Raw genomic sequence first — 17,070 nt, forward strand, 5'->3', positions numbered from 1 at the left:
ACAAATCTGTTTAGGGTGTCGCAAACATCTTGCAGTCAGTCAATATTTGTACATCAAAAAGAAGAAAAACCTGCAGTGAGTTTCCAGTGATTTATTTTCAATTTTATATTAAAAGATTTTGTTCTTGTTACACTACGGGAGTTGTGGCGGCCAATTTCTCTGCTCCAGATCCTGCTCAGTAATAACATAAGTGAACAAATGTGCTCAATTTACCTGCTGGAGACAAGTTAAAATATATTCCCAGTTTCTGGTGACCCACAGCCCGGGTTCCCTGCCCAGTTAAGCATCATCAGGTTCCAGTTCTGTTTTGGGATGGGGGAGGGGTGTTAATTTTAGAACTGGGAATAGACAAGACACTGCAGCATATTACCGACTGGAAAGAGTCCTGAGAGTGTTGGTGACTGGACTATAATCCTGGGATGGGGCTCCAGGATCAAGGAACTGGCAGTGTCTGGGCTTTGTCTTTGGCCCAGGTTCGTGCTTCTGCAGATGGGGCTGGATGTTCTTCCTTCTGCAATAAAGCAGAAGTTTCCGGTCTTGTGTGTGGACATTGTTTGTAATGCATGAGCTGTAACGAGAGGTTGGACAAACTCTGTGCTGCAGGAAAATGAATTTAAATTGAATGTTCCACAGAAGTCCATTTCCTAGGAAAGTTCGATCTTGGGTTGGGTTAAAACTTGGATTGTTTCTCTAGTGTGGTGCAGGCTGGCCTGAGACTAGGTAGAGGTTTCTGAGATTATGAGAAGCATAGGTAGTGTAGATAGACGGTATCGTTCTCTCATGGTTGAAATATCTAATTCCAGACAGCTTGCATTTAAGGTGAGGTGGTTTCAAAGAGGATGAGAGAGACAAGTTCCTCCCCCCCCCCCCCCCAGAGTGGTGCGACTGGAATGTGCTGCCTGCGGTGGTGGTAGAGGCAGCAATATTGGGGATTTGTAAGAGGTGTTTAGATTGTCACTTGAATGTGAGAGAAATGAAAGGATTGTTGGCATTGTGCAGGCAGAAATAATTAATTTAGTTGGACTTTTGATTACTTAATTAATTGGTTCAGCACAACATTGTGGGCGGAAGGGCCTGTATTGTAATGTTCGATGTTCTGTGTCTGTTGTCCAGAGGTTTCGGGGTAACGGAGGCAAAAGGAGTGAGTGGGAACAACAGCTCAGCTGGAGCCCGATGTGGGAAATGTGAGATCACCCACTTCTGTAGGAGAAACAGAAACACTGACTGTGTTTTAAATGGTGAGGGACTGAGGTGCAGTGGGTAGGGAGGAAGGTCAAAGGTACATCATATTATTGCAAGAGTTATTGGGTCCATCTCTAACACTACTGTCCCCTTTCCTGATCTCTCTCTGTCTCCATCTCTGGAGACAGATTGTCAACGGACTTCCTTTATAAATTTACTGATTCCCATAGTTATCTCGACCATTCCTCTTCCCAACCTATCACCTGTAAAATGCTCTTCCCCTTCTCAGTTTCTTTGCTTCGTACGCATCTGTTCCCAACTTGTGGCTGTCCTCCCTCCGTTGTTCCCAGGGTGTGGCTGTCCTCCCTCCGTTGTTGATGCTGTCCTCACTCATGTCTCCTCCGTTTTCCTTACATTTGTGCTCACCCCATCTTCCCACCACTGTAAGAGTGATAGAGTTCCTCTTGTCCTTAATTACCACCCCTGCAGCCCCTGCAACTTCCACCATCACCAAAGAGATCTTACAACTAATCATATCTTTACCTTCCTCGCTCCCACCCACCCTCTTCTTTCAACAGGGATCACTCCCCCAACAATTCCCGTGTTCATTCATTCCTCCTCACTAATCTCCCTCCACCCACTTATCGCTGCAAGTAGCCTAAGTACTACACCTACCCGTACACCTCCTCCCTCACCTCCATTCAGAGTCCGGAACAGTCCTTCCAGGTGAGGCAACACTTCGCTGGGGTCATCTTTTGTGTCCCGTGCTCCCGATGCGGCCTCCTTTACATTGGTGAGACCGCCATAAGTTGGGAGACAGTTTTGTCAAAGCTCTCTGTATAATCTGCCACAAGGGGGAATTCACAGTGGTCAGCCATTTTAATTCTGATTCCCATTCGGACCTCTCAAATTATGGCCTCCTCTTGTGCCAAGATAAAACCGGCTTCAGGGTAGAGGAGCAACATTTTGTATTCCCTCCTACAACCTAATTATATGAATATTGAATTCTCCTTCCAGTAAACAAATCCCCCACCCCACAAACTTCTCTATTCCCCACTCTGAACTTTAATTTCTCCTCAGCAGCCTATTATTTCTCCCTGGATCCCCTCCTTCCCTTTCTCCTACTGACAAGTCTGTGATTCTTTCATCTCCATGCTTGACTTCACCATCACATTCCAGCTCGCCTCTTTCCCCTCCCCTTTTATTCAGATTTCTTTCCCCCCCCCAGTAATGAAGAAGGCTCTTTGCCCAAAATGTCGACCGTTTATTCTTTTCCATGGATACTTCCTGATGTACTGAGTTCCTCCAGCATTTTGTGTGTGTTTCTTTGGATTTCCGCATTTGCAGGCTTTCTCATGGTTGTGTGGTAATTACCATAACAATTATTTGGGCTTTGTTGAGGTTGTACTGGAATATAGAGTAAAATCCAGTTCCCTATACTAACGCGGATTATACAGACACCAACAGACTGTTGCCCTGCAAGCGGGGCCAATGGTCCGGGCAAAGTGACAATTATTTGTGTTTTGTTGAGATTGTACCGGGAATATGGTGTAAAATCCCGCTCCCCACACTAACACGGGTCATACAGACCAAAGAACAAACTGCCGGAGGAAGTCAGTGGGTCGGGCAGCATCTGTGGAGGGAAATGGACCGTCAACATTTCGGGCCGAGACCCTCCCTTTGGACTGAGAGTGGATGGGAAATAGTCAGAGAAAAGAGGTGAGGGGTGGGGATGGAGCAAGAGCTGGGGAGTGAGAGGTGGATCCAGGTGAGGGGGAGGTGGGAAGGTGGAAATAGTGTCGGGGGTGGAAAGTGAGTGTTTGGGGCAACACGGGGCTGCAGAAGATGGAAATTAATTCCATGGAGGATTATCAAAGAGGTTAGAGAGTATTTATTTTAGAGACTCACCATTCTGATTTCTGGAGGACGATGAAGGTCAGTGATCGTCTTCACATAAAACAGATGTGTGGAGACTGAAGGGATCGAGGAAATGATGATCAGGCAAAAACATGTGGCTGAGATGGGAGAGCAGCTGCCATCTTGTTAATGGTTAGAGGGGCTGAATGGCCACCTCCTGTTTCTCACTTGATGTTTCAGTACTTCTGTCTTATGAGGCCCCTGAGGAATGTGAATATTAATTACTGTTGCAAAAACACCGAAATGATTTAAGTGAAACCTGCGCAATTCCTGTTTGGGTCTGAATTATGTGTCGGAACGGGATGGGAATTGAATTGATAAATCTGAGACTGAGTTGTGCAGGGGATGGTCGGAGGTGGAGAGCAATGAGAATGGCGATGCAGCTGGTGAAAATATGAAACAATGTGGAAAATACGGCAACAGGGTCGGGCAGCGTGTGAGGGGCGAGGAGCAGAGTCACAGGTTCAGGCGGGAGTCCCCCCACAACCCGTCACGTGATCAAATTTCTGGCTCCCATTTCAACGCAGATCTGCAGCATTTGCGGGGTTTTTCTTCCGAAGCCCTACCCCCGCTCTGATGACCATCACTTTGCGAATGCTCACAGTCCCCGGCTGGGCTTTGGTTTTCGTTCCGTTCCGTGTTGAAGCGGATCATCAGTGGGGAGTCGCGGGGCGCATCACTGACTACGGGGAAAATTGATCAATTTTCTATCGGTGAGTACTGAGGCCGATCCCGGGGCGGGGGGGACCTGATGTCGGGCGGTAAGTCCTGTTAACTTCCTCGAACTGGTGGCCTCGTCCTGCTTCCTGGACACATACTGCCCGGATCGGGCAGGGTTGTTGCACCTTCGCACCGAACCGCTCGAGATGAGCAGCTGCTCAGCCCCTGGGTTCTGGTCCCAGGACAGCGATGAAGTGATGATGCCGGGACTAAACCCATCCATTGATTTGTACCTGGGGAACTTTACCCGGTCCGGTTTCGGATCCAAGTTTCACCTGGATCGATGCCTGTGGTCGATAATTGTTTTACATATTTCCAGCAGACTGGAAGCGGCCATTTGGCCTGTTGTGTTCTTGCAGACAGAGAAGGTTAGGATCCTTATGTCCTCGTTGTCCACGGGAGTGGTACCGGAGGATTGGAGGGAGGCGAATGCTGTTCCCTTGTTGAAAAAAGTTAGTAGGGATAGTCCGGGTAATTATAGACCAGTGAGCCTTACGTCTGTGCTGGGAAAGCTGTTGGAAAAGATTCTTAGAGATAGGATCCATAGGCATTTAGAGAATCATGGTCTGATCAGGGACAGTCAGCATGGCTTTGTGAAGGGCAGATCGTGACTAACAAGCCTGATAGAGTTCTTTGAGGAGGTGACAAGGCATATAGATGAGGGTAGTGCAGTGGATGTGATCTATATGGATTTTAGTAAGGCATGTGACAAAGTTCCACACGGTAGGCTTATGCGAGAATGAAATCTTTTTTTCCATGTATCTGGGTTTCTCAGAAGTGTGCATGGTCCCTCCAGAATTTTTAAAGGAGCAACCCAGGCTGTTTAATATTTCCTCATGATTAAAATTGTTTTTTTTACATGTACCGAGGCACAGTGAAAATCTTGTCTTCAGAGCTGCAAGGAGTGTTGCAAATTTTTATTGCTCTGTAGTCCGTGCCTCTCAGCGTAGAGACAGTGGCCTCAGGAGCAAACGTAACAGAGTGATAGTGGGAGGAAAAGATGCTGTGAGCATTGACTGTACGGGATGGATTACACCAGGGTCTGAATGAACTGAGAACTAACAAATGTAACAGAGTGACAGTGGGAGGAAAGGATGCTGTGACCATTGACTGTACGGGATGTATTACACCAGGGTCAGAATGAACTGAGACTAACAAATGTAACAGAGTGACAGTGGGAGGAAAGGATGCCGTGAGCGTTGACTGTACAGGATGGATTACACCAGGATCAGAATGAACTGAGAACTAACAAATGTAACAGAGTGACAGTGGGAGGAAAGGATGCTGTGAGCTTTGACTGTATGGGATGTATTACACCAGGGTCAGAATGAACTGAGACTAACAAATGTAACAGAGTGACAGTGGGAGGAAAGGATGCTGTGACCATTGACTGTACGGGATGTATTACACCAGGGTCAGAATGAACTGAGACTAACAAATGTAACAGAGTGACAGTGGGAGGAAAGGATGCTGTGAGCATTGACTGTACGGGATGGATTACACGAGGGTCAGAATGAACTTAGAACTAACAAACCAGTTGGGGTGGGGTGGCAATTGCACAGTTTGAGGTGTTGCTGACATTTTGCAATCAGTTACTATCTGTGCATTAAAATGACGAGAAAAAAAGAAAACGACAGTTGCAGGAAATTTAAAGTAAGGAGGAGAAAATACTGGAAACGCTCAGCAGATCGGTAGCATCTCGGACAGTCTCAGTTCTGAAACTGGGTCTTCCACCATTTGTCCTTTCAGAGATGTAGTCTGATGTACTGAGCTCCCAGCATTTTCTACTGTATAATGTTACATTTTGTTCCTGCTACACTGCGGGAAACTTCGCAGCAAACTGTGCTGGGCAAAATCCCACACAGCAAGAAGATAGTGAACAAATGTGCTCAGTTTAGCTGCTGGGGACAGGCTGAAGTGTATCCGCATCCTCTCACAATCTACAGACCGGGGAACCAGCCTGAGCTCCGGCCAAGGCAGAGGGTCATTAGGTTCCAGTTTCACCTTAGTTTGTGAATCGGAAATGGTAGGAACACCACGGCAAATCACAGGCATCTACTCCCTGACACATTCAATGCATATCCTCTGATATTAGATATTTCTAAACAGCAGAAAGATACTCCCTGTCTACTCTGTCTCTGCCTCTTTTAATCTTATAAACCTCTACCAGATTTCCCCTCAGTCCCCACTGCTTCAAGGAGAACAACCCAAAATTTGCACTAATAACTGGATGATATTTGAATCCATTCTGACGAATGGTTAGGAAACTGAATTGTTAACTTTGTTCCTCACTCCATGTCAGTTCCTTACCTGCTGAGCGTTTCTATAATTCCAGTTTCTCTTTATTACATTCACCATGGAGTACTTTAAATCTGCTGGAAATGGACCAGAGTACCAGCGCTTGTTTTGTGATAGTTAGTAGAACAGTAAAGAAACCAGAGCTTTTCCCAGTAAAATTATCCTGGTTCCAATTGTCCTGTTCTTCCTGGAAATGTGTTCAGTACAGTTGTTGCTGAGGAATGATAAGCTTTATGCATTAGGATCATTTGATGGCTCTGGGCCTGTGTTCAGTGGAGTTCAGAGGGATGGTGGTTGAAGGGGGGGTGGTGTGGGCGGGAGTGATGATTTACACCAACTGAATAACAACAAGCCTGCTTACAGTGGGAAAGTGGGATGTCTTAATTAGACAGAGTCTGGGATCTGAGAGTGCAGCCTCAGGATAAAGAAGCACCACTTTATAACTGAGACGAGAACAATTACTTTAGTCAAATGTTGGTTGACCTGTGCAGAAGGGGTTAAATACAATATTAAACTTTCTTCACGCTTGAATGACAGTGTTTTGTCGAACCGGTTTGGATTTGATTTCAGCGGAACGGCCGCTCCCTGTTCTGAGGAATGTACACGGACAGGCAGCTGCTTGGACGCAGACCCTGAGCACCGAGTCTCACAGAACAACAAGCCGCACCTTCCAAATCGGTCAATCATCTGCCCGCTTCCCCTTTCCATTCCAGTCCTGATGAAGGGACTCGGTCCGTAACGTCGACTGTTTACACCCATCCATAGAGCAGCCTGACCTGCTGAGTTCCTCCAGCATTGTGTGTGTTACCATGGATACGAGAGATCCGTGTGGGGCAGCAGGTGGGGCTATTTATGAAAAAAACGATACACCGTATCCACAGTCTCAGAATATTCTTGGGGAGTTAAGGTGAGAATAATTCAGCTTCTGATATTTATTTTGGATCTTTATTTCCAAACAACCAGTTATCTGTGCATTGGATCAGCGAATAAGAAGATTGTTGGGTTTTTAAGCCACTTCTGGCTGTGGTGCTTTTTGTGTTCCTACTGTTTCCTGTTTGCACGACTGACATTTTCCACAGGTTAGGTAAAGATTAAGAACAATGGCCACCAGTTTCAAAGCAAGGGTGTGAGATCTGTACAACAAACATCTGTTCCGTTCCAGAATTTCCTATTTCAGACGAATGCATCTCTTGTTCCTGCGTCAATTGTGGGTGTTTTCAACTCCACTCCTCAATGGCCAGTTGAAGCAAAGACTGATTCTGTTGAAGGCCGAGATTTTTGATAAAGAACGGGTTCGAAGTGTTACAGGGATGCACATGGGGGAATACAGAATGAAATTTTAGATCAGATCAGTTCTGATCTCATCATCTGCAGCAACAGTTTCGAGTGGCCTGTCCAGTAATGTGTTTTGTTGTGTTGACTGGAAAAACTCTGACGATTTAATTAATGTAAGCTTACTAGTATGTGAAGGGAGATATGATTTTATTTATATAGTTGAACTGAACACAAGCAGTTTGCTTGATTTAATGATTTGCATTTAACTTTGTGCGTTAAATGTGTGCCCCAGCTGCGTTAGGGTGTCGAACTTTTGACTTATTCGGTCAGCTGGCCAGTATGGTACGGGACAGCAGAACGTGCTCCCCGTTCCCTGTCCCTGACTCTATGTAGTTTCCTCATCTACCGCGCGCACCTCCCACTGCCTCACTCCATGTGGCCAAAGTATTTGAGCTTTTCAAGTCTCCTTATCAGCAGTCGGGCTGTACTTCTTCAAGTGTTGACTTGTTGGATCTTCTTGCTGTCAAATGAACTCATAGCACTTTCCTCCAGCATCCAAGTTCAAAGGCGTCGATTCTTTTGTGTTCCGCCTCACTAATAGTCCAGCTCTCACAGCCACACATCACAACTGGAAATACCATCCTTGACTATACGGACTTCGGAGACAATGTTATATCTCCGATCTTCAGTATTTTATCGAAATTTCCATTGCTTCCCGTCCCAGAAGTAAGAACTATTTAATTTCGTGGCTGCTTTTATCATCTATAGAAAACTTGGAATCGACAAAATTTGTTACTGATTCCACTTCCTTTCCACTTATTACCATTCAGTTGATAGGGCTGGCCAGTATTTTTGATATTGAACAACCAGTGAACTTTTCCACTTCCTTCTTTCACTTTCATTAGAAACATCCTCAGATCCTCCTCACTTTCAGCCATTAGAGTAGTGTCACCAGCATATCTGAGGTTGTTGATCCGGCAATTTTTATTCCAACACTTACAGTCCTCGAGACCAGCATTCCTCATGATGTGTTCAGCTCATAGATTAAATAAGTAGGGTGACATCATGTAGCCTTGTCATACTCCTTTCCCAATGTTGAACCAGTTTGTTGTTCCGTGTTCAGTTCTAACTGTTGCTTCTTGATCTTCGTACAGGTTTCTCATAAGGCAGATCAGATGTCCAGGTATCCCTATTTCTTTAAGGATTTGCCACAGTGTATTATGGTCCACACTGTCGAAGGCTTTAGAGTAGTCAATAAAACACAGATAAATACTTTTCTGGAATTCTCTCGATTTCGCTATTATCCAGTGTAAGTTAGCAATTTTGTCTCTGGTGCCTCTGCCTCTTCTAAAACCAGCTTGTACATCTGGCAGTTCTCATTACATAGATTGCTGGAGTCTTGCTTGCATGATTTTTAGCATTACCTTGCTAGCATGTGAGATTAGTGAAACTGTTCGGTAGTTTGAAAATTCCTTTACATTTCCCTTCTTGGGAATTGGGATATAAACTGTTTTTTTTCCCCAGACTACAGGCCATTGTTAGGTTTACCAGATCTGCTGTCAAATTGCATGCAACACTTTTACAGCATCACCTTTTAAAGTTTTAAACGATTCAACTGGACTGCTGTCACATCCTGCAGCCTCACTATCGCCCATCCAACTTCACTTTCCAGAGTGTCCGGCTCTAGATCAACGAGGGAGTCACTGCAGGTGTCTTTGCTGTTGGGATATTTCCTGCACAATTCTTCTGTGCATTCCTGCCACCTCTTTTTGATGTCTTCTGCGTCTGTATGGTGCTTCCCTTTTTTATCTTTTCCTGTACTCATTTTTGCATGAAATGTTCCTTTGATTTCTCTTATCTTCTTGAATAGATTTCTTGTTTTTATCCAATTCTTTTGGCTTCTTCAGCTTCTTTGCTTCGCTCCTTTAAGTCAAGTTTCCGTATCTTTCCTTGCTATCTTCTTGGACTTTGTGTTCAGTTGGAGGTATTTGTTCCGATCTCCATTGGCCTTCTCTTCTTCACTTCTCTTCACTGCTCAGCCTACGCAAAAAGCCAGTTTGCTTTCCTGGTTTTCTTTGTGTTTGCAATATTTTTTGGCACCTCTTGTATAATGCTCCTGACTTCTATCCATGGTTCTTTTGGCTTTTTCTCTACCAGCTTTAATCCAGGAATCTGTTCTTCGCCTCCACGGCATATTCTTCAGGGATGCTATCAACATCAAACTTCTGGTACGTTGCTTTTCCTGGTGTTCTTCAGTTTCATTCTGAGATTGTCATAGAACAGAGGGACCGAAGAGTTTAAGTCCATAGTTCACTCAATACGGCAACACGGTGGTGCAGAGGTGTTTACCACACCATACTTCAACAGTCAGAGTATTGAGAGCAGGAGTTGGGACATGATGTTTTTTTTAATTGAAATACAGTGAACCGCGCTGCCCATTAATTCCCCCGATTTGATCCTAGTCTTGTCAAAGGACAATTTACAATGAACAATTAACCTTCCCAGCAATACGTCTTCAGACTGTGGGGTGAAACCGGAGCACCCGGAGGAAACCCATGTAATCACAGTGAGAACCTGCAAACTCTTACAGTCATCGGTGGAAATTGCAGCCGGGTCATTCGAACTGTAAAGATTTGTGTTAACCACTATGGTGCCATTGTGTAAGTCATTGGTGAGACTGTGTTTGCAGTACAAAGTATAGTTCTGCCCTCTATATGTTTGAAAAGGCTTGGTTAAAGTTGAAAGAGTGCAGAGAAGACTTGCGAATGTGTTGTCAAGACCAGAATGCCTCAGTTCTGGGGAGAGAATGGCCACTCTATATCTTTACTCCCTGGAATGTAGGAGACTGAGCAACGACCTTACAAAAGTGTTTTTAAATTATGACGAGCAGAGTAACTGACTCAATTTTTTTTATTTGTGTAATTAAGATTATCGCCAGCAGGAGGTGCTTTCTTCCACCCAGACAGCACACAAGCAGACGACTATCAACCAACGTCAGTCAGAGTCAGAATGGACACAGGTATGTTCACTGGGCTCCTTCTCATCAAAACTCTGTCATCATGGTACACGTGTAGTCAAATCATCAATATTTCAGAGGAATAAACTTGGGCGCTAAAGGGGCACAACAAAACTGCCATTATTGATCCTACTGGTAAAGCGACCATGAGCAATGGAACAATTCACCAGGTCTAGTGCAGTGACCTAACAACGGGAATGGTCGAATCACTCCGCTCACCATGCAAATCTTCACCTGAGTGAAAGGGGAAGGAGCTACTGAATAAGGTGGGTATGGGTGACACTCAGACAGCGGGCAATGTAATAGTCCAGGGAGCAGACAGAATTTCTGTCAGTATTTGGTACATCCTGATGTGGGAAACACCTCCAACAGCCAGTGAGAGAAACAGATGTTGTTTTCTCTTTTGGAAGGCAAGTGGTGAATTTCCCCTGGATTTCCGGGTTGTTGCTCAATGGAGGTGAGGGGAGTTCCCGGTGTCTGTTTTCTGTGGCCGAGTTAAGGAACATTATATTGTGGGAGAACGGTCTGGGTGCGGGAGACAATGAACAGGAGACATTTTAAACAGGGAATCTGAGTGGGCTACTGAGGCAATGAATGTCCTTGGTGAATAAGATTAAAGTGAAACAAGAGAGTAAGTAGAGAGGGCAATGCACACTATGCTGGAGGAACAGCAGGTCAGGCAGCATCTATAGAGGGAAATGAGCAATCGACATTTCGATTTGAGGAATGTTAAGCTGAGACTTTGTACATTGATTTCAAATTTGTCCTGGTCACATAGAGTCAGGACTGGAGGAGCATTCTTCTGGGCGAAGGTCTGTGACCAGTAGTGCCCGCATGAATCCGTATATATACTTTGTAAAACCACATAGGTGGACTGATCCATCAAGTTACAGAGTCGGCAGAGTAATGTAAATTTGGGACTGTTGTCAAAGTGTTCATCATCCAATTAGAAATATGAACAGAGAGACACCAGGTAGAGTTAATTCGGGCAAATGTGAGGAGTTGCACCTTGGGAGGTCAAGTGCGTGAGCGATTTGTGCAGTGAATGCTGGGTCATTTAGGAAGTCTGATGTACGGACTGGTCTTGTGATGGATGTGCATAGCTCCCTGAAAATGGCAACACAATTGGTAGCATGCTAATGACGGGTTGATGTGTGAGTCAGTATTTTTTAAAGTTGTGCTGTAACTGGATGAACGTTGGTTAAGAGACAATTTCAGTATTGTGCACAAATCTGGTAGCCACATCATGAGAATGGTTTGGAAGTTCTGGAGAGGGTGCAGATGAGTTTCACCATGATTACAGAATATAATCAGTTACTGTACCCAGATTACAGAATATTGGCTGCCAGGAGAGGTCAATCAAGCTTGGATTTCTTTCCTTGGAACGTCGGAGACTGAGGCCTTATCTCAGAGAATTCATAAATTTATGAGAAGCACAGCACAGTTCGATAGTCTGTGACTCGGTGCAAACATCAAGCACGGGAGTGAATAGGTTTAAGGTTAGAGGGTACAGTTTAAAGGGGATTTAGGATGCAGGTTTTTGCACAGAGAAATATCAGTGTCTGGAATGAGCTGCCAAGGGAGGGACTGGAAACAGATACTCAGGAGCACCTGAGAGGCATTTGAACTCATGAGTAGGCCGGGAACAGAGGGATATTGACCAGGTTCCTGAAGATGGGATTGGTTTAAATTGGCATCGTGTCCGCATACACATGGTACACTCTACTATTTTATGTTCTATGACTGACTACAGATCTGAACTCTGCAATCTCCGCCTTCCTGTCAAATTGTGAGGATCACCAACTGTTCCGGTTGACGAGATTCTACATGGAGCGACTGGAGCAGGCGATTGAGGAGGGAGTGGAGGGAGTCGGCTTCATGTTAATGGGCGAGGATCACTTCACCGGGCCAGAGTATCACGTAAGTGGTAGGAACATAGATTGACTGTAGATTCTACTGAATCAATCACAGATCAACAGAACCGGTGTAACGGCACCTCTGGGCTATGAAAATCCTGCAATGCTTGTGGTCAACATCAAGAAAAGTGTTTTTGTTTGCAGAAACCCTGAACGTTTATTCACCAGTATAAGCCTCTGTCCATTTTTCAGAATACATTCACATTTAGACAGGTTAGGATACAGACAATGATTGATGGGTGAATTTAGTGGCGTGGCGCTTGACAGATATTGCAAGTAGACATAGGACAACTTCACAGCACTCAGTCTGACATCACATCATGTTCCCAATGCTTGACCTTAATGGGCATTCACCAGTCTCTCTTGATAGTGACTTAATTCTCAGCTCATTTCTCGAGTCTAGATTCAACCCCATCATCAATTGAACAGGCAGTACTGAATGTCGTCTCTCTTTTCAACTACTGACCCTCTTGCATTTGATCAAATATCCGAACATGCCTCATGGTTCAGTTACCTTCTATTCCTTGTGAGAGTTCCATTTGGAGTCTGTAATTACCACAGCATATACCGTTAACACTGGGAACTGCAAAATCATACATTTGAAAATAGGCCAAGCATCTGCAGCTAACCCAGGATTACCAAGAAATGCCTTTCTCATGGTCCTCCTGTTACTGGGACACGTTCATCTATTGCTCATCAGATTGAATTTTAGTGAAGAGCCACACATCATCGCTCACCCTAACGTTCCACACGAAACAGCTGACAATTTCAATCTGAACTTCCTTCTCTGCATTACTACCATTTGACTTTGGTCTCTCTAACATGCACAAAAGTCCTGCAATTGCTGTCTGCTCCTCACTGCCAGTTCCCAGCTATAGGCTGACAGTGGACCCCTCATGGAGCCTGGCAGTTAATTGTGAACCTGCTGCTGTTCACCAGAGATTACCCCAGTGACCCCGTCATAGTTTGACTTAGTCATAGTCATCGAACTCTACAGTACAGCAACAGGCTCTTCGGCCCATCAAGTTCACACTGACCTATTACATACTTAGTTGCATTGATCTGCACACCATCTAGAAACATCCATACCACTCTCATTCATGTACTTATCCAAATTGTTTTTAAATGTTCAAATTGAATGCACATACATCACTTCCGATGGCAGCTCGTTCCATATTCTCACCAGCCTCTGAATGAAGAAGTTCTCCCTCAAATTTTCTTTCATCTTTCATCCTTAATCCATGACCTCTAATTCCAGTCTCACCCAAACTGAGTAATAGATGTCTGTTTGCATCTACCTTCTCTATACCTCTTATAAACTTTTATACCACTATCACAACTCTCCTAGTCGTCCTACACTCTACGGCAGTCCTAACCTATTCAAACTTTCTCTATATCTCAGGCCCTCAAGTCCTGACAACACCTTGTAATTTTTTCTCCGCTCGTTCAATCTTACTGATATACTTCCAAGACGTAGATGCACACATTCTCCCAATTAGCCTCTGCAACATCAATTTCGACATAATATCCCAACTTCTGTATTCAATACTTTAATTTATGAAGGCCAATATCCTAAAAGTTTTAGCAGGACATCTACCTTTGACAACACTTTTAAGCAATTTTGGATCTGTAAGGTATCGGCAAGTTGATGGTGCCTGGAGGTTTATGACAGGGAGTTTCTCCCTTTTGCCGCCTGCTATCGGGGATTCGGGAGTCGATCAACTCAGGACTTTGAGACTATTTTTTACTGTGCCCATGGTCTGTTCTTCATCAAATTATGGTATTGCTTTGCATTGCTGTAACTATATGTTATAGTAATGTGGTTCTGTCAGTGTTAGTCTTTGGTCTGTCCTGCTTTCTGTGATACCACTCTGGAGAAACATTGTATCACTTCCTAATGCATGTATGCATTTCTAAATGACAATAAAAGAGGACTGAGTGTTCTCATAATCTAATCTGTAATGCCTGATACCCTGTTGTTACCACACCGCTCAATGCCCAACCAGTGAATGTCTTAATGCTATCGTGGTTTGTCCTCAAATAGTGTAACACCTCACACTTGTCTTCATTGAATTCTATCTGCCGATCTCCATTTCACCTTTTTCCAGCTGTTCCAGGTCCCGCTGCAAGCTCTGATAAAATTTCTCACCATTACTACCTTGATGTCATCCACAGATTTACTGACCCTGTTTACCACATTGTCATCCAGAGCGTATATATATATATATATATATATATAATATGACAGACAACACCAGACCCAGTACAGATCCCTAAAGCACACCACTAGTCATAGACTTCCAGTCAGAGAAACAAATCTCTACTACCTCTCTTAGCTTCTCTCGCGAATCCGATATCTAAACTAACTCACTACCATGTCATGAATGCCAAGCGACTTAATCTTATTGACCAGGCTCCTATGATGTACCTTGTCAAAGGCCTTTCTGAAGTCCACGTAGACAACATCCACTCACTTGCCTTCATTACTCGCTTGGTAACATCCTCGAGAAACCATAAGGTTAGTTATACAGGATATACCAGGTACATATCAGTGTTTGTACCTGGTACCTAATCAATCCTTGTCCATCCAAATACTCATATCCAGTCCCTCAGAATACCTACCAATAACTTTACCATCACTGGTGTCAGGCTCACCAACCTGTAATTCCCTGGCTTTTCCTCACAGCCTTTTCAAACAGCAGAACAACATTATCTACCCTCCAATACTTCCACATCTGACATTTTAAATCTCTTTACTGGAGCACCTGCAATCTCTGCACTCGTCTCAGACAAGGTGCGAAGGAAAACCCTGGGGATTTACCCTCCCTAATCTGCCTCAAGACGGCAACCACCTCCTCCTCTGTATAGAGTCCACGATCTCACTGCAGTTTCGCCTCACTCTAAAGATGCTATATGTCTCCTGAGTAAATATAACTGTAAAAAATCCATTTTAAATCTCCCCCATCTACTTCAGCTTCAAGCATAAATGCCCACTCTGAGCTTCAAGAGGACCAATTTAGTCCGTTGGAATATTTTTGTTCTAAATATATTTCATGAAGGATTTGGGGTTCTCTTTTCCCTTGTCTGCTGTAGCAAACTCATGCCATACTTTCACCCTCTTGATTTCCTCCTGTAGTAACTCTTGCATTTCCTGTACTCATCAAGTACCTCATTTGATCCTTTGAGCCTATACTTGTGATGTGCTCAGGAGCTTGATATCTCTAAAAAAACAACGTTCCCTAAATGAAGGTACCCTTGCCTTTTATTCTGTCAGGAACATTCAAACTCTTCACTTGTGGTCATTTATGCATTTGAACTCGGTACTCTCAAAATATCGGTTTTGGAGGCCCTACACTTACCAAGCACATCTGTACCAGAAATCAACCAGTCCCAATCCACTTGCATCAGATCCTTTCTGGTACCATTAAAATTGGCTTTTCTCCAATTTAAAGTCTTAACCCAAAGACCAGACCCATCCTTTTCCATAATGATTGTTAAACTGATGTTATTATGATCACCAGATCCAAAGTGTTCCCCTGCACACTCCTCTGTCGCTTGCCCTGACTTGTTCCCTCACAGGAATTCCAGAATGCGCTCTCTCCAGTTGTGACCTGAATATATCGATTACAGAAACTTCCCTGGACACATTTGACCTACACTATCCCATCCAGCCCTTTAACCCAGTGAGTCAGTCAATAAATGGAAAGTTAATTGTCTACCATCAGAATCTTGTGTTCCTTGTTTCTGTGAACTCCCTGCACGTTTGTTCTTCTAAATCCCATTGATTATTGGGTGCTCTATAATATAATCCCACTAACATGGTCATCCCTTTCTTATTCCGTAGTTTCACCTATGTAGTCTCATTGGACCAGCTATCCAGTTTGTCCTGTCTGAGCAATGCAGTGACATTTTCTCTGACTAGTTATGCCACCCGTCCCTCTGTAATCCCTCCCGCTCTGTCGAATCGTGTCTAGCGCAACGGAACACTGGAATGCTGAGCTGTCAATCCTGCACCTCCTCCAACCAAATCACAACAATGGTTACAATGCTGTAATTCAATGTGCTGATCCACATGCTAGGCTGATCTGTCTTTCATACAGTACTCCTTGCATTGAAATAATACGTATTTTGGGAAAAACGATTCTCATCCTTTAGTTTCCTGACTTTGTATGTTGGCTTAACAACATCTTTCCCACACAACCACTCCACTATCCATGCTGGTTCCTCACCCCCTGCAACTCAAGTTTGACACCTCCCCTCTGTCCATGCAGCACTAAGAACCCTTCCCACAGGGGTATCAGTCCGCCTCCAGTTTGGGTGTAAAACAATCATGGGTGTCCAGGCCACAACCTCCTTGGAAGAGAGCCCAAACATCCAAACATCTGAAGCCCTCGGTCATGCACCATCTCATCAGCCAGACGTTAAACTGTATTATCGTCCTATTTCAGTCCTCCCCAGCATGTGGCATGGGTAGCAATCTTGAGAACACAACCCTGGAGTTCCTGCACTTCAGTTTAGCATCTAACTCCATGAACTCACTTTGCAGGACCTCATCACACTTCCTATTCTTGTCATTGGTACCAACGTGGACCACGACCTCTGGCTGCTCACACTGCCCTTAAGAAAGTTTCAGACTCGAACCGAGATATCCCTGACCTTGGCAACACACCATCCAGAAATATTGTTCTCGTCAACAGAATCTCCAGTCTGTTTTCCTAACCGCGGAATTCCCCCCCTGTTAGTGCA

At 44.4% G+C, this 17,070-nt stretch overlaps 1 protein-coding gene across 1 annotated transcript in view; it reads left to right on the forward strand.

Moving 5' to 3' along the window:
- The window catches only part of LOC134342036 (NACHT, LRR and PYD domains-containing protein 3-like), a 52,221-nt gene that overhangs the window by 17,042 nt on the left and 18,109 nt on the right, over positions 1-17,070 (forward strand). Inside the window, exons 2-3 of the mRNA XM_063039974.1 lie at positions 10,320-10,411; positions 12,162-12,328. Of these exons, the coding sequence (XP_062896044.1) occupies positions 10,320-10,411; positions 12,162-12,328 (259 nt within the window). The remainder of the gene's footprint in view (positions 1-10,319; positions 10,412-12,161; positions 12,329-17,070) is intronic.

Source organism: Mobula hypostoma, unplaced genomic scaffold (genome assembly GCF_963921235.1).
Source record: "Mobula hypostoma unplaced genomic scaffold, sMobHyp1.1 scaffold_79, whole genome shotgun sequence".
NCBI classification, from domain to species: Eukaryota; Metazoa; Chordata; class Chondrichthyes; order Myliobatiformes; family Myliobatidae; genus Mobula; species Mobula hypostoma.